Source organism: Sciurus carolinensis, chromosome X, assembly GCF_902686445.1.
Source record: "Sciurus carolinensis chromosome X, mSciCar1.2, whole genome shotgun sequence".
In the NCBI taxonomy this organism is placed as follows: Eukaryota; Metazoa; Chordata; class Mammalia; order Rodentia; family Sciuridae; genus Sciurus; species Sciurus carolinensis.
In genome coordinates, this window is record NC_062232.1 from 24823381 (window position 1) to 24850528 (window position 27148).

At 38.0% G+C, this 27148-nt stretch overlaps 1 protein-coding gene across 8 annotated transcripts in view; it reads right to left on the reverse strand.

Annotated features, from left to right (window-relative positions):
- Dmd (dystrophin) overlaps positions 1-27148 on the reverse strand; it is a 2099091-nt gene that overhangs the window by 117493 nt on the left and 1954450 nt on the right. For all 8 annotated transcript variants that reach the window (XM_047536255.1, XM_047536256.1, XM_047536254.1 and 5 more), the window contains one exon: positions 21815-21876. In XM_047536255.1, the coding sequence (XP_047392211.1) occupies positions 21815-21876 (62 nt within the window). The remainder of the gene's footprint in view (positions 1-21814; positions 21877-27148) is intronic.

Below are 27148 nucleotides of genomic sequence, written 5' to 3' on the forward strand. Positions count from 1 at the left end.
TACGCGTCTAGGAACAGAGTAAAAATACACTCATTTCTGTTTTGTGTACTCAATGGGGAAGGAACAGGTGGACTGTCTCAAACTGCCCATTCATCCAGAAGCCTAGGTATGATAGGACATGTATAAAATGAAACATGACACAGAATAATGTTTTCTTTTCAGAGTTATGTGCTAATTTTTCTGGAGACTAGATACTAATGACTAGATCCTAATCAAGACACCAATTTGTAAGTAATAAAAAAATTCACCATTGTGTGTGTGCACAATACACTTGACTCTAGAAACAAAATATTCAGTGTCATAAGACTTTTTTACTTATTTATCTTTTGTTGTGGTGCTGGAGATAAAATCCAGGGCCTTGTACATGCTAGGCAAATGCTTTACCACTGAGTTACACACACCCCAGGCCCAAGACACATCCTGGTCACCACAAAACTAAGGAAGTTGCTGGTATAAAGCAAGGTTTCTCTCACTTTATCACTTCTGGAGGGATCAAACCAAGAAGAAGGAAGATTCCTGAGTTCTCTGGCCCACCTCATGGATGCCCCCACCCCACCTCACACTTTTTGATTGTCTCCTATGTCACAGCAGGGAGAAACCATCCCTCCCTTTTTCTACCTCTTTTCGTCCTCTCTCCTCTGACATTTATCTGACCCAGCTTTTATTCCCCGGGACACACTCTGTGTGGACACACCCACATGCAGCCTTTTATGTAGGTGACTCTATGTCAGCCCGTTTTTGTATCTGAGTATTTCCATACAGTCTAAAAGAAAAACAGAAGTGACAGGTCAGTGGTAGAAGGAGTGACAACATTCACTGAGCCCTCAAGAACAGATGCTACATGTACCTGATGCAATGGAGTCCTTACAGTGCCCTGAGTTCTGTATAACCAGCCTCACTAGAGATAAACAAAATGAGATTCAGAAGTGGAAAGGTAAATTTCTGAAGCTTGCATCCTTAGGTTCTGGATTCGAGGTCATAGACAACCAATGTTCTCAATGGCTTTTCCCACTTCTCTGCCATGTGAGAATATGTCTTTCCTTGACCAGGGTATAGTGCTATGGTTCAGATACTGGTTTGGGTGAGTACCCCCCACATACAGGTTCTGTGATTGAAGGTAACTGGTAAGTAGTGTGGTAATACTTGGTAGTAGGGGGACCTTTAGGAGGTGGGACCTAATTGAAGGTCCTTAAGTCATTGGGGGAATGCCCTCAAGGAGCATTGGAGGACTCCACCAATTATTTCTCTGGAGATGTGACTACTGCTCCAACAAGGACTCTGGTCATGGTGTGCCACCCTGACCAGAAGCCCAAACCCATGGGGTCTTGTGATCTTGGACTTGAACCTCCTGAACTGTGTGCCAAAATAAATCTCTCTTTACCTCCTAAGAAGCCTCTGTCAAGTATTTTGTTATAATAATGGAAAGCAAATAATACAACTAGTAATCCTAATTAGCATAAGAGTAATGGGTAGGAGACTCAGAAGAACCATGGAATCAGGGAAGGGGGCAAGGGGTGAGGGGTGGGTGGGGAAGTTGAGCCATCATAGAAACCCTTGCACAAAGAAAACAAAGAGAGAAACTGGACAATCAATGGGGTGGCAGAGAGACCAGAAATGTCACTGGTACACTAAAGATGAAATGTCTAGTCCTTACCCAGAGAAGGTTTGGGAATAGAGGAATCAACACCTGCAGTGCAAGTTTCCACCACTTCTACCATAAAAAGTACTCTGCTTCCACAGAAACATGTAGCTGCATTTTATTGACACAGTACAGTACATCAGGTATTGTGAGGGTTAAATAAGATCCCATGACTTGGGGACCTAACCACCACTTATAACATTTTATTCCAAGTTGTAAGCAACTAACTACAAATAAACTTTTGGAACACAGCCTAAGGGTAAGTTCAGAAAGGCCTAAATCTTGTCCCAAGGCAGGAAATGTGGCTCTTGCCAGACTGCTGAAGAATTTAATGGATACTGGACAAAAAAGAATTGAATTCTTCAGGTAGCTTTAACTTATCTCTATCTCCTCATTATGGGTATTAGTTGAGATATATAGACATAATTTACATATGTAACTATAACAGAATTAAATATAAAATTTATACATAAATTAAATATATAACTTTTATTAAAAAGTACTAGGGTAACCTTAGAACCCCAAATCTCTAATTTCCTTTTTCCAAAAGATAAAGATGAAGACTAGCAAGTTCTTAGTAAACTGTTCTGGGTTCCCTAATCAGGAGAAAAACAGACTAGAAGCCAAGTGTTTCTCTCTCCTAGCACAGCAGTCCTTTCCTGACAGAGCCAGAGAACAAAATACAAAGGCTCATTCTAAGTGGGACTTCAAACTTACTCTTTGGGCTTAAGGGCTCCCAATTGCTCCCAATTTGAACAGAGGGCCCATGAATTTCCTTAACCTTGACAAGTATCTGACTGGAAAACAAATTTTCCCAGAAGCCAGCAGGGTCTAAACTTCCCCGTTTTAGAGTACTTCCCAGACCCTGGGAATCTTCTTAAGTTTTTAAGATTTAGCTCCTCCTAAATAGTGCTGACACATAAAGTCATGGGTGTTCTAAAGCAGACTGTATTGTAAGATGAAGTCAGGAAGTGAGGATATGAACTTTTTTTTTTTTTAATAAAGAACAGCAGCAGGCCTAATACTGAATTAAGCCAGGTCCCAGACAACTTCCTTAAGTGTGCCAGCTTATAAAATAAATTCATCCTTTCTGTACTTCTGACGATAATTTTAATTTCTCATTTGAATGATGATTTGTTTGTTTTAGAAGTTATGAGACTAATTTATAAAGCTTTTTATAAATGGTTGTCCAGTTTGATTTAAAGGCCACTAGTTGCTGATAATACCTCTTTTTTTTTAAGTTGTAGATAGACACAATACCTTCTTTTTTTTCAATTTATTTTTATGTGGTGCTGAGGATCAAACTCAGTGCCTCATGCATGCTAGGCAAGCACTCGACCACTGAACCACAACCCCAGCCCCTGATAATAGACTTTTGACATTTGTTTCTGGGTTTCTGTCTCATGAAGATACTAGCATAACTCTCCAGAGAGCAAGATTTTATTCACAATTCATCAGTCTGTTCTACAGAGAAATAAAAAAAAAAGCTTTAATAATAAAAATATAAAAGGTGATGGCAATCAACGTATAAAAAGGGCATAGTTTTATATATGTCTGCAGGTACATGCATAAAACCTCTACAGAAAGAAACAATACTATTAATTGCCTCTGGCAAATGGAATTGTGGGACTGATCGGATGGGAGACTTATATTTCATACTACCTTCTTTTAATGTTTGATTTTTTTAAAATCTGTATACACACAATTTTTTTTTAATAATTGTGTTTAGTCAATCTATCTACCGACTTTCCCACATTTCTCTCCCTTTGAGTTCTTCCAAATCCTTGGCTTCATTCACTGTTTTCCAGGAGGGGACTATTGTACCAGGGAAATAACACTGGATAGAGAGGAGAAAGGTATGGGCTCGAGTTATAGCCAAGACTTTCCAGCAAAATAATAGTAATAATGGCTATCATTTATTGGGTGCTTACCATGTGTTAACAAGAAAAACCTAAATTCTCATATAACGACCTTCAACTTTGATATTGTTATTTCAGTCCCATTTTACAAGTAAGGATACCAAAGGTCTAAGGATTAAAACCCAGATCCATGTGACCCTACAGTCATTTCGCTTCATCATTATACTGTCTCCCTGTATGCTTGGGAAAGTAACCTCACTTTTCCTAAGCTTCAGTTTCTTCATTTTTAAAGGAAACAATAATAGTATCTGTTGCATGGGCTGTAGGGGAACTAAATGAGATACTGTATCTTGAAAGCTTCCAAGACCAGATTTAAGAAGGAATAGAAGTTAAGAACCTTACCCTGCCCCCAAGTACTTTGTATTGCAAAGTGCAATCAAAATTCAAGTAATCTTTTTACCATGTAGATGACTCTGAAATCTTTCCTAAATTCCCCTTTTCAAATGCCTTAGGGCATTTTGTCTTCAAAATGCCACTGTCACCTCCAAGGAAAAAAGTACAGTTCAGGGACTAAATCACTGGTTTAGGCATTAAATTACAGTTAAATCCTATGCCATGTGAGCAAATTACCTATTTTCTCTGAGTCTCATCTGCACAATGGAGATAATAATAATACTTCACAGGGCTTTTGAGAGGATTAATGAGAAATATGTGTTTATGGTATGTAAGTTCATACATCTATATAAGCTGCCAAAAATAAATTTTTGTAAGATGAACTACAAATAAGTATATGTCAATAAAATTCAGATCTATTCCCTATTGCCCAGAGCAATTTGTAATTTCCTTTTTTGTTGAATGGTATCTGTTTCATTGAAGCTTCAAATCTAGACGGCATGTTATAACTCTTCTCTTTTCTTTAATAAGTATCCAATCTGTTACTACTTCCAGGCAATTCTATTTTGATAAGAAAACTTCTGGAATCAGGCTGCCTCCTCCTGCCACCCAACTGCTATCCTAACACCTTTATCATTTCAATTACCACAAAAAAAATAGAAAATAAAATAATCTCTTCTCTACCCATCTTTAACTATCATATCAAATTCCTATTCCTAATCACACAACACAAAATTCATCATCTCTTCTCTGTAAGATTCAACAATTTCCCCACTGCCAATCAAATGCAATTTAAATGTCTATATTTTAAGTCACTTAATTTACCCTGCTGGCACTGAATCAGTTTTTCTCCAAAAATCTTAAGTAAATTCTCACACACACACACACACACAAATATCCTCACTGGCTTGTAAACAAGACAGTCTTTCAATTACACCTTTGTTTACACAGCTAAACTATGTGGAATACCATAGCTGTACGTCTTACTTAACTGTTACAAAATGTCTTTCTAGAAAAATGTTTTCTTCTACTCTCCCAACAAACTTCTCTAAAGAGTCTAATCAACATTGCTCTTTCCTATATAAGGCACCCTACATTTGACCTTGATCTAATATAAGTTATAGTACTTATTAACTTTCTCATATTTGTCACTTTTATTCCCCAAAGAAGATATTAAGGTCTTTCATGAAGCTGACATAGAATTTTTAAGAATTCTTATATAACAGGAAAAAGATAATAGGCAATAATAAACTCTGTGTGTATATATGTGTGTATATAACAGTTCATATATCCATAAAAATTTGCATTTATAAACCTTCAGTCATTTCAACTTGAGACATTTAAATTAGCCTTTTGTAAAGCAAAGTGAGTATATGTTTGCATTAATAAGCTATTGCATCTCCAATAAAAGAAAATAATATGCTGAACCCCATTAATATGTATAGTACATGCTAATAAAAAATAAAGTACTATTTAAAAGTAATAATATGGTAGTCATATAGGTCCCAAAGATGGAAAGGACTTAGGATAACTTTAAGCATTTCCCCACTGGCCACAAGTAGAGATTCTACTGAGTCCTCCACTCTCACAGGCAAGGACTTCTATCATGTCATAAGGTCCCTGCATGTCCAGGGTAACACCAACTTGGGCACAGACAGGGATCATGTCTTATGTTTCTCTGTATCATGTCCTTTGTATCCTGTTCTTTTGTGAACAATCTAAGTACTCCATATTTGTGGGGTGGTGGGAGGGAATCAATGACTCACAGGGGACTATAAATATAAAATGCCCATACCTATGGTATGTAGGTATCTATCAGTCCAAGACCCAGAAAGCAACCTTCTTCCTTTTTTTGTTTTGTTTTGTTTTGTTTTTGTTGTTTGTTTGGTACTGGGGATTGAACCCAGGGGTGCTTTACCACTGAGCTATGACCCCAGACCTTTGGATTTTTTAATTTTGAGACAGGGTCTTACTAAGTTGCTGAAGGCCTTCCTAAATTGCCAAGGCTGGCCTTGAGATACTCCTGCCTCAACCTCCTGAGGTGCTGGAGTGGCTGGGATTACAGGTACGTACCTTTGTGCCCAGCTTCCTCCTCTATTCCTAACCATATAGCCCTTTACTAAGAGAACCACTGCACTTTGGGGTTCTACATACATTTTTTAAATGTGAAGAAACTAGAGTTGCTACAAAGAACAAGGAAATCTAATTTAATGGGTGGACAATAGTGTTGAGGATGGATAAAGGAATTAGGTTTATATATCGCTTGGAGAAGAGAAGGTAACGTATGTATGTAATCAAGAGTCTCTCTCTTTTTTTTTTTTTGCGGTGCTGGGGATCGAACCCAGGGCCTTATGCATGCAAGGCAAGCACTCTACCAATTGAGCTATCTACCCAGCCCAAGAGTCTCTTATTATTGAGTTCCTTGACACTCAACAACAAGCTCATATATATCAGAAAAGTCAGGAAGAGGGGTTGGGGATTTTGCTCAGTGGTAGAGTGCTTCCCTAGCACACACAAGGTCCTCAGTTCAGTCCTCAGCCCTAAAAAAAAAGTCAGGAAGAATTTCTAGTGTTTAAATTAGTTTTGCTTTTTCATTACTCAAAAAAGAAGTTGGGCCAGGTACAGTGGCACAGACCTCTAATCCCAGTGATTTGGGAGGCTGAGACAGGAGGACGGCAAGTTTGAGGCCAACCTCAGCAACTTAGCAAGATCCTAAAAGCTTAGCAAGACCCTGTCTCAAAATAAAAAATAAAAAGGGCTGGAGATGTGGCTCAGTGGCTAAAGGCCCCTGGGTTCAATCCCCAGTATCCCCACCCAAAGGAAATACTTTAAAGAAAACATTTATGATTTATTAAAAATATGCAAATAATAACAATGAGATGGTTTATTTTCCCTAATACAACAGCAAAAGTAAAAAATAATGCTCCATGCTGGAAAGGACATGGTTAGTTGGGCACCTGATTATTAGGAATCTAAATGGGCACAACCTTTTAATAGAGCTTCAGGCAATATTTACCAAGAACCTTAAAAAAAATGTTAATCCCCTTTGACTCAGTGATTCCACTTTTATGAATCAAATATGGAAAGGTTTTATGTTTGGGAACAAAGATGTTCCTTAGGCCTTACTTAGAGCAGTGAAAAAATTGGAAACAACTGTGGAAATAATTATCAGCTCCATATTCTTTAATTGTATCTTGGCCAGAAAATGCAACTGAATTAAGAGGCTACAACAAAGCCTTAACTGATAGTACAGAGAAGAACCTTGAAAAGGACACACTAAACGTAGACACAAATGTTTCCAGAAGATGGAAGAAGCACTTTGCTAAAAATTGTGTCTTTCCAGAGAGAAAAATTGAAGGTGACTGAAATCTAGTCATTGTTAAAAAAATTAAAACCTACAGAAGCTCAACATAGTTTCTGTCTAAACTTGGTTGCTACCAAGAAAAAATTTTCCCATAACATGAAAGTTTCCAAGGAGAACTGTCTTGTCACCTAAGATCATAAATACTTGATAAAGGAAATTTTATCCATTAAAATATTTGTGGTGGGGCTGGGTGTGGTGGCACACATTTATAATCCCAGCTACTCTGGAGGCTGAGGCAGATCTCAAATTCAAGACCAGACTCAGCGATATACCCAAGACCCTGTCTCAAAACAAAAAATAAAAAGTGCTGGAGGTATAGCTCAGTGGTAGAGGATCCCTGGGTTCAATTCCTAGTACCAAAAAAAAAAAAAGTTTATGGTGGGAAACTGTTTACTTTGATTCATAAACTTCGTGTACCGTATTTATAGCATTTAAATGTTACTTAATGACCTACTGAAAACGGACTATTTTTGACCACACCAACTTTATTCTGTAACATCATTTATACATTAAGTGGCTTGTTTGAAGAAAGGCATCCTAATGATGTACTTGGCTTTCTTCTTAGAAGCCTGAATCTTAAAGATTTATTTCCATAAATTCAACACAAATTTGTCTTTACCACAAATTAATTTTCAAAACTTGAGAAAGTGGTTTTATTGTTGTTGTCTTTTTTTTCCCCCAAAAGCAGTATCCCAATAAAATACAACCAGAGGAAAAAACTGAAAACTGTTAAGAAAGACTTATTATAGTTAGTGAATAAAGTAGGATGCAACATTACAAGCACAATATTATCTCAAACAACTATAAAAAATGAACAGGAGAAAAGACTGAAAGCAAGTCTCTAAAATGTAAATGGTGGCTATTTTTTGGTGCTGAGATGCAAGGTGATTTTTTTCCCTTCCCTTCCTTTCTTTCTACCTTTCTTTTTTGTACCAGGATTAAACCCAAGGGTGCTTAACCACTGAACCACATCCCCAGCCCTTTTTATTTTTTATTTAGAGACAGGGTCTCACTAAGTTGCTTAAGGCCTCGCTGAGTTGCTACGGCTGGCTTTGAACTTTCCATCCTCCTGCCTCAGTCTCCCAAGTCGTTGGAATTATAGGCATGCACCATCATGTCTGGCAGTCTTGATCTTGAGCATAAACAACTATAAACAAAGCAAGGGATATAATCATATGTATAAGAGATTATCCTCCCTGTCCAGATTTCTGTCCAGGTCATTTTTTTAAAAATGTTACCCTCCTCTTTGCTTTGGGTCAGTTTCCTCTGAACAATGCCCTGTTGGTGCCTTATCTAAGTCACCTCAAACACAAAAAGTCCTATGAAAACTTTTTAGGCTTTTTGCATTTCTCATTCCCTACATATTGGCATAGATGGTTGGCTATGTCACCATCAATGAGGTCTCCTGTACTTCAGTCATTTGCTTGCCAGTTCTCAGACCCACTGTCTGCCCTTTCCCTGCTCTTTAGATCTTTATTTCAGAGCATTTTCCTGCTCCCTTTCCCAGTAGGCTTCCAGGCAAGTTTGGCAGAAGACTAGAGAAGAGGAGGAAAAGAGAGGCCATGGTACTTCTCCCTTTCTCACTCTGCCTCCAGCAAAAGTCTGGCACCAGCCATGGCTCTTTCTTGGCTCTAGCTCCTTCTCATGGGCTCCTTCCTCAGTGGTCCCAGGCCCAAATGGATGACCATGGCATCTGCACTCTGATGACACCACCTCTTTCCATTATCCCTCTAGCCCTAGATACAACATAAGTTTTCATGCTATCTGTATGACCTCTTCCCTCTTCCACCTTTGAGTAGACAGTTTCCTGCATTGAATTCCTTCTCTTCGAAATAACTAGAGTGGTTTCCATTTTCTGACTGGACCCTGATTGATAACATCTTCCAAGTCAAAAACTTTATTATCAAAAACTTCAATATCATATAAGACTTTTTTGCTTTCATTCCTTCTTATCTCTGTAGCCATTCTCCTGCTATTATAATAGTACTACCATTTATTAGATGTTTATGATGTGTTAGGCATTTTCCCAAGCATGTCACATTATTTCACAGGCTTTCTCCATTCTTTGTACTTATGAATTATTAAGCATGTTTCTCTAGCAATGTGTTTTTATGACACATATATGACTTTGAAGTTTATTTAAACTTTTGGGATTTTAAAGATATAGCTAGGAAGAGGGATATTAAGGTAAAAATATGTATGTAAAATATTGATAAAGTCATTTGCATTCACAGTTAAAGGTTATGGCATGTATTTTCTCTTCTAAATTGTGTGTTATTTTAGAATTGGGAGAGCCTAAACAACACGGTGGAATATTTATTATTAAATCCACATCTCTCCAGCCTCAAAGTCAATAAGCTGATTTGCTGCTACAAATCATGGCCTCCAAATCTAAATTCATAAAGTGACAATAGGAAAGTCAAAGTATATTCAGTTACTTCCCCCACCGAAACATCATGTAAAGAGAACACATACCATAGTTTATATAGTAGGTAAACTTATATTTAAAATATATCACATTATATTTATATTTAATTATAAGGGGTAGGAGAGGCAATACCACTAGGCACAGGGGCCCAGACCCTTAATCCTTGTTCCTTTCCTATAACAGGATGATTTTTATGTTTTGCTTCTAAAATAATCGCTAAGAAGGGCCCAGGTCACTTAATTTGAATTCACATTTATGCTTTCAAAAATTAAGTGTTCTAGAACAGCACTATTCAAAATATGGTCTGGCACAAATATAGAAATTGAGGGTATATTATGCAACTTTTCTAGTAACATTTCATTCCCATGACATTCAAATGCATCATCAATGGGTTCACCTCATAGAAGAGGGTACAGTCCAGATCAAGGACTGCTGAACTTGTATGGTGAGTTACAAGTCCTCTGAGTGCTTACTAGTCAATTTCAGTAGGGCCACCTAAAATTCTGTGAAGCACTGTGCATTAGAAACACCAATAAAACTGCCCTTCACCAGCTTGAGAAGTGGCGTCCTGAAAGTGACAATCCCTTTTCAGGACCAGAAAACAAAACACACAAAGGATCATGTTCTCACCAAAATTAAGACTCATTTAAAAATATGCATGTAAATACATAAATAAATGTGTATGTGCACATGTGCGTGCACACATATACATACACACACCTCATATATAACATTTTGCCCAGTTACATAAGCTTCAATTTATGAGGGGGCACAAGAACGTCCCTGGAGTTATGCAAGGGAGCAAGACTGTGTGGAATGGCAAATTCTGAAACATTGTCACAGAATATCACCAATTCATAAATAAGCTAATGATTCATCCACTATGTCATAAGAGAGTCTTTTGGAATATTTTTAGGTCATTTTATTACTACTGTGGAGGGTACGGACTTTAAAACTCACTATTTATTTTATGTGAGTGTTCTGACTGTTCTGAATCTCTTTCCAGCAAAATTGCAGCTCCTGAGAGACATACAGAGGTAATCAGACTTGTGTGCTTAAAAAAGAAATATTGGAAATGTCTGAATAAGAACAGACACCCTTTTAGAGACCTTTTCTCTGTGTGCAAAACTCATCTTCTGCAGACCCAGCTACATAAAATTGTACACATCTAGCACTTTTCTCCCAGCTGCAGGTATAACCTTAATGCTCTTCTTATTTAGATCAAATAAACTTCAATTTAGCAGTTCTTTTAAATTGTAAACCAGTCAGAGTCTGAGAGACCATTCTTTTTGAGTTTCTTTCTGAAATAAGCTTCAGGAGATGCCAATCAGGAATATCTGTTTATTTATGTTCTTCTCTCAGAAGCTTTAAATCAAGTTATTTGAACAAGAAAAAAAATGTTATCATAGAATTTTCCATTAAAATGCGATAAATTTTGATTTGGAAATTACATTTCTATTTTACAAGTAGGAGAAAATCAACTGATACTAATCAACGCAAAAAAGGCTGATTTTTTAAAAGTTTTATTTTATAAGCAGCAAAGAAGTAAAGGAAAAACATCTATAATGGCTTTAATGTCTTATATATTCTATTTTGCAAATCTGAGTAAATCTCCTGTGCTAACTTTGTCAGCTATGGAACATAGAATGTCATTGGGGATTCCACAGCTTAATTATGCTGATAGAGCAGTTTTATAAATCATGCTAGGAGTAAGGCATATTCCCTTGAGAACAGTGAACCAGGAGCCATAAAATGTGTGTTCTGGACTTGGTTACTTATCTTCTACTTCTGTCAGTACAAATAAGTCAAATCAAGTCTTGAGCCTCGGTCTCCTAAAGTCTAAATGGAAAGAAGGAAAGAGTTACCCCATCTGCTGATAGGAGAACATTATTATACTAATCAAAAACAGGACTGTCACTCAAGGAGTGATAAAGATCTGAACCTGAAACTGAAGAAAATCTAGGTCATACGCCAGTTAATATACAGCTGTGGAAGGGTTAAATATGGCTATTTCTGCACACTGCATACGGTAAAGTGCTATATGAATAAATGCTATACAAATAAAAAGTATAATTATTATAAATGATGATCCCATTATTCATATCCTTCAGGCTGGTGGTAATAAAGAAATTGGGGGGTTAAGCCAAGGGCATTCACACCATCAAGCCTTACTAGCCAGGAGTTAAGTGAAACCCACACTTTTAAGAGATGGAAGATCACTACCCAATGTGATTACTATGGTTTAGATATGAGGTGTCCCCCAAAAGTTCATGTGTGAGACAATGCAAGAGGGTTTAGAGGTGAAATGACTGGGTTATGAGAGACTTAATCAGTGAGTTAATCCCCTTGATAGGGTTTAGGTAGGTAGGCAGGGTGTGGCTGGAGGAGGTAGATCCCTGGGGGCCTGCCTTTGGGGGTATATATTTTATTGAGCAGAGCCCTCTCTGCTACCTGATGTCATATCCCCAGCTGCTTTCCTTGATCACATTCTTCAGCCATGATATTCTGCCACACCCGGAGCCCTGAGGAATGGAGCCAGCCTTCTATGGACTGATACCTTTAAAATCGTGAACCCCCAAATAAATTTTTCCTCTTTTAATTGTTCTTGTTGGGTCTTTTGGTCACAGTGGTGAAATAGCAGATTCAAACAGTAATATATCAGAAAAGTAAGGGAATAGCCCAAGGTCACACCCAAGCTGGGATCTGAATCTAGATATCCCTTCTAGTTCAAGGCATTGGGATAATAGAACGAAAGGTAGAGGTTTGACACTTAGCAATACTTAAGAAGCTAGAGGCAAAAGTCAAGGAAACCTAAATACGGAGTAACTTAGTGGAGAAGAGTTTAGTTTACAAAATATGCTGAGAAAAGCATTAGGACAAGCACCTAATGTAAAGGAATTCATAGTCATTCCAAATCCTGCAGTTTCTAATCTGAGAGCATCCTCAGGAGGGAATACTTAATGGAATGTAGAAAGCTTATCAAAAGAGAAGGAGAATAAGCAAACATTTACAATATTCCTTCCTCTTGAGCAAAATGAAGAGGTACAAGATTTCTATGGTAGTGATCTTAACTCTATCTTTGAGGGTACAATTCCTGCTTCTTCTTCTGATTATTATTATTATTATTAAGTGCCAGAGCCTTGCACATGCCAAACATATGCTTTGCCACTGAGGTACACCCTCAGTCCTACGATTATTTGTTAATAATTGTATTCATATATCTTGAAGCTCTTAGCCTCTAAACGAGGACTTAACTTATCGTCTCAACTAGGACTGCAGAAGAATCACACTAACCTCAAATCTATCACACCTTAAATTAAGCCCTCATTTTAACATTATGAAGCACTTCTGAGGAAACAAACATGAGACAAAGGGTAAGAATTCATAAAACATTAATAAGTACATTTTTGAAAATTGAAAACTGTCATCCCAGCAACTTGGGAGACTGAGGCAGAAGGACCACAAGTTTGAGTCTAGCCTCCACAACTTAGAGAGGCCCTGGGCAACTTAGCAAGACCCTGTCTCAAAAGAAAAGATTTTTTTAAAGGGCTGGGGATGTTGCTCAGTGGTTAAGCTCCTTTGGGTTCAATCCTCAGTACTAAAAAAAAAAAATTGAAAATATTTGTATCACTTGAGTAAGCACCTTGCTGGATAGTGGGTACCAAAACCTGGAAAATAGACATGCTAGACCTTTCTATAACTTCAGGAAAGGAGAACTAATACTCTGAAAGAAAACTATTGGTTGAAAGGAATCCAATGAAGTAAAAGGAAATTGGAATAAGTAACATCAGAACATATAGTACATCTAGAATTTAATAAACTGCTTGAAATAAAGTCATTTACCCTTCTGAAGCTTAGTGATTCTTCACGTTATTCTATTTACCTATGTGAGCCCTTTGTACTCTGCTATTGCTCCACGGTTTTGATGGTATCATGAATGTACAAACATATTGTAATTTAGAAAGGAACCATGGTGGGAACACTTAAAGATTTTATTGTGAGGCTGGGGTTGTGGCTCAGTGGTAGAGCGCTTGCTTGCCTGGAACGTGTGAAGCCCTGGGTTCGATCCTGAGCACCACATAAAAATAAAATAAAAGTATTGTGTCCACCTACAACTAAAATAATACATATTTTAAAAAAGATTTTATTGTGTTTATAATTACTATACTCCCAATCAAGCAGACTAAGAAATACTTTTTCAAAGTATTTTAAGTGTCCCTTTTTTTTTTTTTAATCTCAGGCCTCAAGTATGCTAGGTGACTACTCTAAAATGAAGGAGTTTTTTAAATTTATTTTTTTGGTGTTTTTGTTTTATGCTTGCTTTTTGGTAGTACTGGGGATTGAACCTGAGGGCATTCTACCACTGAGCAACATCCCCAGTTCTTTTTATTTTATTTTGTGACAGGGTTTTACTAAATTGACAAGGTTGGCCTAACTTGGGATTCTCCTGCCTCAGTCTCTCCAGTCACTGGGATTACAGGCGTCCCAGTCCAACGAAGATCTTAGGGGACTAAATGTCAATTAACAGAACAGGATTTTAATCATATAATTGTACTTCATATAAATCAACATTGTATTATTATCTGAAAATAAACTCCAGAGCACATTACCATCTAACACCTACTGATTTTGTAAATGCCTTTTGGAGACTTAAAGAGCTTTAGTTTTTAAATCACCAAGATAACCTAATGAACAATAGTCTTTCCATTATGTTTATAAAACATGCTGACAGAAACCTGAAATTCACCTCATGAATCCAGTATATTATTACTTCTAAGAAAACATGAAGAATAATCTAGAGGGGTCTTGTGGGAAATACAAGAGCTTCCCTACTACAAACCATCTTGCCTCACTAAGCCAGAAGCACATAGATGGGTGCATGATCTTTTTTCCCCAGAATTTTTTAAATTTAATTTAATTTTATTTTATTTTTGGATACCAGGGATTGAACTCCAGGGCACTTGGCCACTGAGCCACATTCCCAGCCCTGTTTTGTATTTTATTTAGGGACAGGGTCTCAATGAGTTGCTTAGAGCCTCACTTTTGCTGAGGCTGGCTTTGAACTTGCAATCCTCCCACCTCAGCCTCCTGAGCATTTGGGATTATAGGGGTGTACCACCAGTGCCTAGCTCAGAATATTTATTTTTATAAAAGGAATGATTAAATTCATTTGTCAGCAGAGTCAGCCAAAAGGTACCTCTTGAAAAATTATGATGACAGCAAGTTTTGTAAACAACCTGCCCCATCCTCAGCCCAAAGTAAGAGAAAATATCTTACATACTTTTTTCTAATACACTAATTTTAAAGATAAAGAAAGTCTATAAAAAATAGATATGGGGGGCTGGGGCATGGTTCACTGGCAGAGCACTTGCCTAGCACATATGAGGCACTGGGTTTGATCCTTAGCACCACATAACAATAAAATAAAGGCATTCTGTCTGTCTAAAACTACAAAAAGTTGTTTAAAAAATAGATATGGGAAATTTTGTTTTTTATATCCTACTCACCCCCATTACTCTACATCACAATTCTATGATTACTGGGGAGAGTCACAAAAACTGCTAAAATAACAGTGGGAGAACACCCCAAGTTTAGCCCCAGTACCCAGGACCAAAGGAAAAAAAAAAAAGAAGAAAAACACCAAAAGAAAACTGGTTTTACTTTGTTCTCAGTTATTTCTTCCTAGTGAAACCCAAAGCCAAGCCAGGTGTGGTGGTGCACACCTGTAATCCCAGTGGCTCAGGTGACTAAGGCAGGAGGATCACAAGTTCAAGACCAGCCTCAGCAACTTAATGAGACCCTGTCTCTAAATACAAAATTAAAAGGGTTGGGGTTGTGGCTCAGTGGTTAAGCACCACTGGGTTCAATCCCCAATATCAAAAGAAAACAAAAACAGTGCTCTTGCAAAATTGTTAATATTATATATCAAATTTTCTAGAGTCTCAAATTCCAAATTACTCTCAGGTTGTTACTGGGATCATTTAAATTTCTTCTTTACTATAACTCCTTTGCTTGTATGGGTTCCTGACAATATTTTCTCTCATATCTTGGAATGTTTTTGTACAGGTACACAGCCTAAAAACAAGGCAAAACACCAACATTTCCAACATTCATTGAAAGCCCACTCTAAAAAGCCCTTTTAGATCTGTGGGGGAAAATCTAAAATTAATCCTCTTACTTTTGGTTTTGGTTTTTAATCAAAAGTTAGTCCTGGGGGTGGAGGTCAGTGGTAGAGTACACGTTTAACATGCATGAGGTTTTGGGTTCCATCCCCAGCACCAAAAATAAATAAATTAAAATAAAAAATAAGGTGTTAGTCTTGTGTTCTCTATTACTAATTTTTTTTCCCACTGCTGAGGATCAAACCCAGGGCCTATTGCACGCTAGGTCTACCAGTGAGCTACATCCTCACCCCTCTATCACTAAAATTTTTAAGTCTGCTTTTTTTGTGTGTGATTGGACATACTTAGAGACTATAAACACATAATTTCCTCAAGTTTAAATTTACCTGAGGAAGTCCATGAAAATCAGAATGTTTAAATATAAATTGTGAACATAGACATATAAGGCGTAGTATGTGTGTAGTGTGTTTGTCTAGTTTTTTTCTGTCACAGGTTTTCATTGGTTCAAGAGTTGCAGCAAAAGGAAGACTAACGAATGGGATAAAACGTTTATGAAGAAACGTTTTTGCTAAATAGTTAATGGCAAATAACACAAAAATTCACAGTAGAAAATCAGGGTAAAAGAGTGAAAAACAAAAAGACCTAGATTTTTTCAAATAAATTATATCCTCACATCAGTTAATGTTCATGTGCTACTTTTGCAGTCCTTACAAAATGTTTTCGGCTTCCAATACTGTGCTGCTCAGATCCCAAGGGCAGGGAAACACCTGAACGCTTCTGCAGGTAAGGCAAGTAAACTAAATGTACGCTGACCAGGCTGCTTGGGATCTGGGCAAATTAAAGAATGAAAACTTCCTTAGAGAGGGCATATTTGGAAACTGTAATGCCACTTGCATAAGGTGAACCACTGCAACTTCTACAGTAAAGAGAGCTCTGGAAGGGGGGACAAAGAAGGGACAAGGAACATCTTGGTCTTTTCAGCATGTCATCACAGATGTTCACGTTTCCAAGTTGGGGTTGTAGCTCTGTGATGGACTGCTTGCCTAGCATGTGTGAAGCACTGGGTTTGATCCTCAGCAACACATAAAAATAAATAAATAAAGCCCGGCACCTGGTGCATGCCTGTAATCCCAGCAATTTGGGAGGGTGAGGCAGGAGGATCGCAAGTTCAAAGCCAGCCTCAGCAACTAGTGAGGCCCTAAGCAACTCAGTGAGACCCTGTCCCTAAATAAATATAATAAAGGGCTGGGGGTGTGGCTCAGTGTGAGTGCCCCTGAGTTCAATCCCTGGTACCCAATAAATAAATAAATATATAAATAAAGGCATTGTGTCCATCTACAACTAAAAAAAAAAAAATTCAGGTTCTCTTAGGAGGAGGGACTAGGTACAGTCTCAAACATTTGACACACCAGACCAGAATACCATTTCTACTTTCATGAACTGAGTAAAAGTTAAAGGCTTCTAATCCTCTATGCAACTTAGTGAGAACCTGTCTCAAAATAAAAAGGGCTGGGGATGTCAGGGATGTAGCTCAGTGATAAAGCATCCTGGGTTCAATCCCTGGTACCAAAAAAAAAAAAGGCTTCCAATCTCTTTGAATCTTTTTGTCCAACTCAAAATAGCAACTTAGACCTAAAGGGATGCCTCTTAAATAAGAAAAACATAGGTCAATAAGTAAAAATTAAACTCGTTTCTTTTCAGTATGCTATGCTTGTATTTGAACTTTGAAACACTATAATTTAAGGCAGGGGAGAGAGGGACAGGTGGCCAAGGCTGGCACTTAATCTTGTAGGTCATCTCAAGAGATGAAGACATATCAAAACTAAATCAATCATTCCACGGGTGCCAGGCAACAGTGAAAGAAGGAGTACCTGCTGTCTAGGAACTTGATGTACCATTTCCAGAAATATCATTCAAGTAACCTTCTATCCCTAGGTAAAATTGTCAATTTGTACATATTTGTAGGGTTTGTGGCTGCTATGTGGTAACCAACATAGACACACTTCACTGAGTGAATAAAACCAGTGAGATCAGTGAAAACACTAACAAAAAGACCAGGGTTAAATCCTAATATAGCCCCCTAAGACAATGTAGCCCTGATCAATGCCTCTCTGCCCTCCCTTCACTATCCTGAGAAACACGAATGTTGATACTACACACCACGCTGGTTGGTTGCTGGCACATCACATACAAGCAGGCCCTGAATAAACAGGATTTATCAAATGACAAGTCATCATTTGGTAAAAGTTATTAGCCCAAGGGGGCTGGGGATGTACCTCAGTGGTAGAGCACTTGCCTAGCATACGTGAGGCCCTAGGTTCGACCCCAGTACCATAAAAAAAGAAAAGCCCAAGTAATATTTTGTAACAGAAATACTAGCGCTGAAAGCTGAAAAGCAAATTTCAACATGTACCTCATTTGCAAGGTGTCGTTAGGCTAGCAAGAAACTAAATTTTGAACTGGGTGCAGTGGCATATACCTGTAATCCCAGTAACTTAGGAAACTGAGTCAGGAGGATCTCAAGTTTTGTAGCCAGCCTGGGCACTTAATTTAATGAGATCCTGCCTCAAAATAAAAGTTATTTGTTTGTTTGTTTTTTAATGTTGGTGGTAACAGGGATTGAACCCAGAGGCATTTAACGACTGAGCCACATCCCCAGCCCTTTTTTATAGTTTGTTTAGAGACAAGGTCTCGCTTAGGGCCTTGCTAAATTGCTGAGGCTGGCTTTGAACTCACAATCATCCTGCCTCAGCCTCTCCGAGCTGCTGGGATTACAGGCATGCGCCACTGCGCCTGGCCAAAAGGTTGAAAGGGTTGGGAATGAAATGAAGCTCTGCAGTAAAGTGCCCCTGGTTTCAATCCCCAGGACAGGGGTGGGGGTAGAGCTTCAAAAGGGGTTAGAATTGATCACATTTATATGACTGTATTTTATTATATGTAAATTATACCTCAATAAAGTTGATTTAATAGAAGAGAAAGTATGCAATATATGAGCTATAAAATGCCCTCTGACTGTAAAATTCCATTACGTTCCAAAATCCAGTGACTTGCCCTAGGTCATAAACTATGCAAGACTATTGGCTTTGAGTTTACCATCACATCCAAACTACTGAGAAAACTTTATAAATATGATGATTACATTTATACTTAAGTCTATTGAAGGTGCAAACATCTATAAACTGATAATCTATGATTAGCTTTTATCAACTCTGTTTGTAATTTTTCAGTGCAGACAATTAAAAGAAAATATCATCCCAGCAGCTCAGGAGGCTGAGGCAGGAGTATCACAAGTCAAAGCCAACCTCAGGGAGGCCCTAAGCAACTTAGTGAGACCCTGTCTCTAAATAAAATATAAAAAAGGCTTGGGATGTGGTCAGTGTTTAAGTGTCCCTTGGTTCAATCCTGGGTACCTAAAATAAATAAATAAATGAATAAAAGAAAATGTTAAAGAACAATCTGCAATCAAATGGAAACATGGTCATAGCACATTTTTTAGGTGAAAAAAAAGCAGGTCACAAAATAGGATGATTCAATTTTTATAAAAATGTATCTATTGAAGGAAAAGAATTTTTAGAAAGAAAATTTTGAAGGCTATTAAACATTAGTTAATTGTGTCAGGCACAAGACTGTAATCTGTCTTGGGAGGAGGATCCCAAGTTCAAGGCTGCCCTCAGCAACCCAGCGTATCTCTGTTTCAAAATAAAAAGGGCTGGGGATGTGGCTTAATCACAAGTACCAAAAATAAAGTAAAATTAGTTAACTCTAAAGGGTGGTTTATAGATGATCTGTCTTTTCTTCATTTTTGTTAGTTAGCTTATCTATTATTTTCAAAAAAGGGAACAAGAGCTGGGATGTGGCTCAGTAGTAGAGCACTTGTCTAACATGTATAAAACCCTGGGTTCTACCCCTAGCACCAAAAAAAAAAAAAAAAAAGTACACCAGTGTTAACTTTATGGTAATTATTTTATAATAGAAGTAAGTTACAAGCTAGTCTCAGTGGCACACTCATGTAACCCCAGTGTCTGGGGAGGCTGAGGCAGGAGGATTGCAAGTTTGATGCCAGCCTCAGCAATTTAGTGAGACCCTCAGTAATCTAGCAAGACCCAGTCTCTATACAACCAGAAGAAAGGGATCCTAATTAGAATCAGTTAGACTCCATGTATATATAATATGTCAAAATACACTCTACTGTCATGTATATCTAAAAGGAACAAACAAAAATAATGAAAAATAATAAAATAAAATAAAATAAAATGGAAGGGTTGGGGATGTAGCTCTGTTGTAAGCACCTCTGAGTTCACCTCTGAGTTCAATCCCCATAGTACTGTAAAAACAACATTATAATGTTACAACTAGAGATCACGGTGACATCATAAGTGGGAAAAGTTACTAGTGGTCTAAGTCTCTGTAATCTACAGGAGGCTCATAGGCAAGTTTAGAGGTCCTGAAAGTAACGGGCTAGGAGATGGGTTTGCCTGGCAAGCTGCTGCCTGCTTCACAGGAAGACTTCATTCTCACATTAGCCAAAATATAAATATTTAGCTCTTCCACCTGTAGTACAAACAGTCCTATATTACAAGCCAAAAACATTTTGTAGGGGCTGAAAACGTAGCACTTGAAGATTAACTGATCCCAATTTTATTTAAATTTTTATAAGTTGACACACTTACTACTAGACTGAAATAAAATATTACTGGTTGAGGATGCAGCTCTGAGATAAGCACTAGCATATGAGAGGCCCTGGGTTCGATCCCCAGCACCAGCCAAAAAAAAAAAAAAAAAAAACCCTGCCAAACTGAAATGACATATTACTTGAAATGTATTAGATATCACTGGCTAATAGAATTATAGATGAGTTTTCCTTTTTCAAACATATTATGTGCATTTTTCAGTTTTTCTGAAGTAATTCATATCATCTATAATTAGAAAAAAAGTGAGGCAAAACAATTTTTTGATTAGTATCGTCAACTCTATTCCTTAGTGCCCCTATAGCTAAAATCCATTAACCAATGAGAATCTGTGACAGAAAAGCAGTAATAGCTACATTCAGACACTGTGTACATATATACAATTTATGTTCAAACACCCTGATTCCCATGAGCTTCATCACATAGCTTTAAACCCAAAGAAATCACCTCACGCATTTTAGTCTATAAACATGTTCATTCACAAAAGCACAGACTTGGGTTGGGGAGATAGCTCAGCTGGTAGAATGCTTGCCTCACAAGCACAAGGCCCTGAGTTCGATCCCCACTACCGCAAAAAAAAAAAAAAAAAAAAAAAAAAAAAAACACAGACTTAAAAAGGTAGAGAAGATATGACTTTCTTTAATTAAAAAAAAAATCTAGCCATAATGCAAGAGAATTCATTTCAGATTATTCCCTATGAGGTTAAGAAGAGAGAATGAACCAAGGAGAGTCTAAAGAGATTGGTGTTCTCCCCTTATTTCTATGCTATGTGTTTCTTCAAAAAATTCCAAGTTGGGGGCGGGACGGGTGGGGGCCGCCCATCAGGCTCTCACGCAAACACCAAACAAGCCATAGCAGAGCAATCATTTAAAGGATCATACTGATGACCTGATGGGCCTTTCATTGTGATCAATGAAAAGATAGCAGAAAATTCCTTTGCACAACATCATGGTTTGGCAAAAGCATCTTGGTTTCACATGGAAGAAATCAATAAGAATAACCTGAAATAACTTTGTTTCTTTGTGGGGAAAAATAAATGCCATCCATTGCAAGTGCTTTTCCTTTTGGGCAGCAAATAAAACTACAAGGGCCTTTAAGGATATTGAATTTTCAGGCATCAGTAAAATTCTAAAAATTATTTTTAAGAAAGAAATCTCTGAAAAAAAGAAAGCTAATTGTCAAATTTTAATAGAAAGGTACTACGGCTTCCACTTTTGAAGACACTTAGTGACACATTTATACAACAAATGATTTAGACACTACAAACTATACTGAAAGTCATCTGTCATTTAACCTGGAGGAAACATGGTCATGTCCTTACCTAAAGACTGGTAGAGCTCTGTCATTTTGGGATGGTCCCAGCATGTTGTTTGGGTCTCGTGGCTAAAAACACAAAATAAAAGAAAGACAAAGAAAGATTTTAGAATTTACAATGGGCAGTAGGAAAAATGCAGGAGAGGGGAGGTCAGGGACAAGATGGTTTACCTTTTTTTTTTTTTTTTTTTTTGGTTACAGGAGATTGAACTCAGGAGCACTCAACCACTGAGCCACATCCCCAGCCCTCTTTTGTATTTTATTTAGAGACAGGGTCTCACTGAGTTGCTTAAGGGCCTCGCTTTTGCTGAGGCTGGCTTTGAACTTGCGATCCTCCTGCCTCAGCCTCCAGAGCCACTGGGATTTCAGGAGTGCACCACCATACCCAGCTAGGATGGTTTACTTTTTAATCATTTGGTATCTTTACTTCCAAGGACTTTCAGAGTAGTGAAGGCTGTTTATCTTGCAAACAGAAAGGCCCATCTTCAATTTTTTAAAGGGAAAAGCAATATGAACATTATTTGGTTCCAGAATTTGTTTCTTTTTGTGCACCCACAAATTGACTGCACTTCTGTTGTAATAAATGAACCTTGTTATGTAATCAATAATCAAAGATGAGAATTTCTTCACCCATCCAATGGGGAATACACAGAAAGGACACTGACAATTGATTGCTATTCAACTCTGTCAAGAGAGATACTGGACATTAGTTCCATAGCTATAAATCACATCACTTCTCACTCGCTTTCACTGCCCGGGCCCTTCTCCATTACTCTTCCTTCTCCATATCCAGATCTCATATCTGTGACACTTGTATTCCATTTCAGCGTAAGGTATGGCCAGCACCCGACTAATATATCATACCTTCCCTCTTCCCATTACTTTTAGAATGTCTTTTAACTCAGTACTCTATACACAACTTCACCTCTTCCTATATTTACTTGGGACTGAATGAAGCATTCACAGTTCTACATTTCTGCAGGAGTGTGGTTGCCCGCTATCAGCTCCTGCCACAAAAGGAACAAAACATCTTTGTTCCTCATTCAATTACATGAATAAACCCAGGAGAGATAACTACATATACTTTTCCTTACTTTGGCCCATCTACATAAATCACCATAGCATCATATTTCCAGTTTCAGGGATTACATGATAACGTAAAATGCAGTTTTGAACAATTTTTCAGTACTCATATGCAGAGCCTATTCAAAATCTTTTAGGGGGAGGATAGGAAGAGGAGAAATTGCCTAAATTGGGGTACTTCAAGGGGACCAGAAAGTATAGAGGCCTCACACAAAAAAGAGGAATTTGGAGAGGGAACGATGTCATAGGGCCTCAGCACAGGTTTGGATTTTAGAGCTCTGTTCCCTACTGGCTGTGAAATTTGAGGCAAGTCGACTCACCTGTGAGAGTTAAAGGACTGCTACTTGACATAGGAAATTGACTGTCACATTTTGGTGCTCAGTATGTGGTTGTTTTTCTTATCATGTGGCCTTCAAATTATCGTCCATTAAAAGTAAACTTAGTATTATTGATTACAATACAGATGTGAATCCAACTGCAGTCAGCCAGTCAAACCTAAGAAAGACCCTCTAGACAGCAAAATATAACACTCACCGGTAATACCCTTGTTTTAAAGAATAAAAATAAAAAGGAGGAGAACTTAAAGGGGTTTCATAAAAATAATCATAAATTGCACAATGACATATGGAAATTAACCAAACGGACTACTTCAAAGGCCATCCCTGTGATATTTACCATTCAGTGAGTGCTGAACGGCAAAGGCTAGTGAAATCAATTTGCAAGAAAATGTTCACTTGTGAAGGGCTGTCTGGCTCTCTTCTAAATATGTTCATTTCTGTTTTACTTTTCCGCAGAGAAAATTCACATTTGAGGAATGCCAACCGGGGCTTATCAGTTGAGGGAATGTAAGAGAGTGACATGGAAGTCTTAGGAATAAGAAGAGCAGGAGATGCAGTCCATGCTTTAGGGAGTATTAGGAAACCCCACGATCAAGCCGGTTTATGATTTGGAGAAGGGGTAGGAGGGACTGGTACTTTATATGCACAGCACAAGGAGGCCGCAGCTTGCAGCTTCATGAGAAAAGTGTGGCTTGTTCTCCAGCGTTTTTTAGCTTGGAGAGTGATGGGGTATCAATTTTGTACACAGGTGCAGAGCAAGGAAAGGTTACCTTCTATTGAAACCACCCTGTGCTCAGGTCTCCCCCATTTCCAAAGGCCATCCAGATGTGAGCACCAGGGAGGGAAACACACCTGTGCCCACATGTACAAGCCCTTACAAGGTACAGTGCATAATAACACTATCCCATCTCTAGGATATTTGGAGGACTGTAGCATCTTCAATGGATCTGCAGAAAACCATTTGGCTGAGTTGATAAACCTGACCAGAGACAGAGAACCACCCTGAAAAGCCACTATAAAGAATGAACTTCAAATCAGAAGAACATGGCAAAGAATTTAACTTGTACCAAATGCAACTTGTACCAAATGAGATCGTGCATAAATTTGACAAGAGAACCCCATGTTGAGAGAGTTAATGGGAGCTTCATGCAGCACTCCCATCTGTGAAAAAAATTCTAATGATTGTCAATATACCTACATTACTACCTTTTGAATGAATTTATTTTGCAGGTAAAAAATTGTGAAAAAGGTTTTGGAAATTATTTTTTTAATCCACGAGTCCTTAACAAAACTGAAATTTCCTTTGTTGGAAGACAGAAGAAATTGTCAGCCACCCATCCCATCCCTTATTTGTATGTTGTGACTGTAGTCCTTGAGAGGTACAATTCTATTAATTACCTGTGATTCTGGGGGATGCAAATAACACAGATAAGTGAGTTCCTTAAATAATTCCAAACACCAACCTTTTTTTTTTTGTTTACCTTCTTCCCCACCAACTTGCACACCCTTTATTTTTAAGCAATGCAAAGTAACCAGAAAAACAGATTTAGATTTCACCTTCACAGTCTTAGTTTCACTTCAACTGTAAACCAGTACTAAAAGAAAGAAGTGAGCACAAGTGGAAAGAAGAAAAGAAGAAAGGGTGTGACTAATCCTCAAAACTAGAAAAATAACCTTTTAATCATTTAATGCTAAAAATGCTTGGCAGCACAGCTGAAAGGACTTCAAATTTTTGAGCAACTATATGATAAGCCAAATATTCACTTCACTGTACGTGGGTGTTTTCTACCTGTGGTGAACACAGAGTCCTACTGGGACATATTTAACCCCCTCAAATAGACAGGAAAGATGAATATGGACCCTATGAAATGGTAAACACAAATCTAAGTAACTCACACCTATATTCTACCTCTTAGGACAAACCGATTTTTTTTTTTTTTTTTACAGCTGTATTTCTTACTCTGGGCCTGTTTTCAAAAACAGAGAATTCTCAATAACTTCATGAGAGGTAGCTCACATTTATCTGGAACACTCAGGCAATATAGAAAAATATGCCCTGCATTCCACTCTCCACTTTGGAAATACACTCCTCATATACCACGTGCACTCAAAAAGGAAAATCTGAAACCTACTCACACGTTAATGGGTACATCTTTGTTCAGCCTTCCGGAGAACAATGATGTTCAACATAGATCACAAATCTGTATGTACATTAACACAGGGAGTGGCTTCATAAATAATCCTTAAAACACTCTTCAAATCTTTATAAAATGCTATTCATTTTGGTCCTGCTGGTCCCAAAGCCTGGCATCGAATATGCCTCTCTGAGCAGTCTTCATGCTAAGATTCAGCCCCCCTTTTTTTTATTTGTACAAAACACAATTATCTCTTTTTTCCTTTTATTTGTGGCTCTGATAGGAACCTAATGCGAATTAAAATATAAAATCATTGGCTATGACAAAAGACCCCAGCAACACCTACTTGTCAATAATAAGAAATTAAAGCATTACTCTACTGAGCAGAGGGCTGACCTAATTTCCTACCATACAGTTTAAATTTTCTCTCACCTTCTTTAGTTTCAAGTAGTGTGCAAGGTTATTATAACCACCTCAGAGCTGTTCCTGCTGTCAGTGCTGGAATAATCAGACTTATTGGAATAGGTTTTTTAGTTTCTTAAAAACAAACATTAAACACTTATAAAAAGTAACAAATATCTACTGCTCTCACTGGGGAAATGGCAGTTGCCTAATTAAAATAAGATTTCTTCTGCCACCACTGTTATTAGGTACTGAAAATATTCTGAACGGTTGCCTTTAAAAATATATATATATCTTTCCACTACTTCCCAGGGAGGAAACTAATCGCTATGCAGCGATACAAAAAGGTAGAGTTCTCTTGCGATTTGCAGAGGATTAGAGTTTGGCTTCATATATAATCTGGAGCCCATTGATCCACACACACAAGTGATTTCCCTTTAATCTGGGGATCAGACTCTTTTTCTAGAGGAACCTTGGCATCTGCATGCTGAATTGCTGAACTTGGCTTGCATTGCTGGAATACTGGCAGGGTGGGGATGGGAGAATATACTCAAAAGTTTCTGCTACTGTGGGGAAGGGACTTACAAAGATGGGTGTCAATCTAAACATCAGAAATCCTATTCTACTTCCTATTTCTTGTTCCCTGGCTATTTAACATTTTTATTCGGTTTGGCTCAATCCAGGGCAAAGATGATTGCCTCAGTGGCTGTTCCAGCTGTTACTTGTTCTCCAAGTATTTGCTTTTCAAGGTTTGCCTCCCACCCACCCTCAACTTTGGCCAAAGCAATTTCACTTCAGGGTCGTGTCCAATCCAAGATCAAACAATGATGACTGAAACCAATTCCACGGTGATCAAGGGTCGGAGACCTTTCATATAAGCGTGTTGTTTCATTTGCTCCTCTCCCTTCTCTGGGAGCAACTGTCTCCGCCAAAGAGGTGCTTTGGAACAAGGAAATTACAAAATCTAGGCAGAAAAAGAAAGCATGATGGGGGGGTGACAAGAAGAAAGATGACAGGTATAAAGAACCAGAGGAACCAAGAAGAGCTTATTGGCCACGGAAGAATATAGATTTTTCGCTTTGGTTTGCTACTTAAATCGGATGGATCTTTTTTCATGGTGTTTAAAGCATTTTATAATTAATACTATGCCTCCCTCACGCAACTAAACCCCTTCAAATTCAGCTTCAAACTTAACTTCAAATTTAAGTGAGATAAGCAAAGTGTCCTGCCCTTTTCATTGCCGTGATCGGACTGGGAATGCCAAACTTTGCTTAAAGATGAGCACAGGCACCTGGAGAAAGGTGAGAGAGGAACAGCCCAGAAATGACTCCACACTCAATCCCAGAGGGCAAAAGAAGTCTAGCCAACCAGCAAAACAGAAAA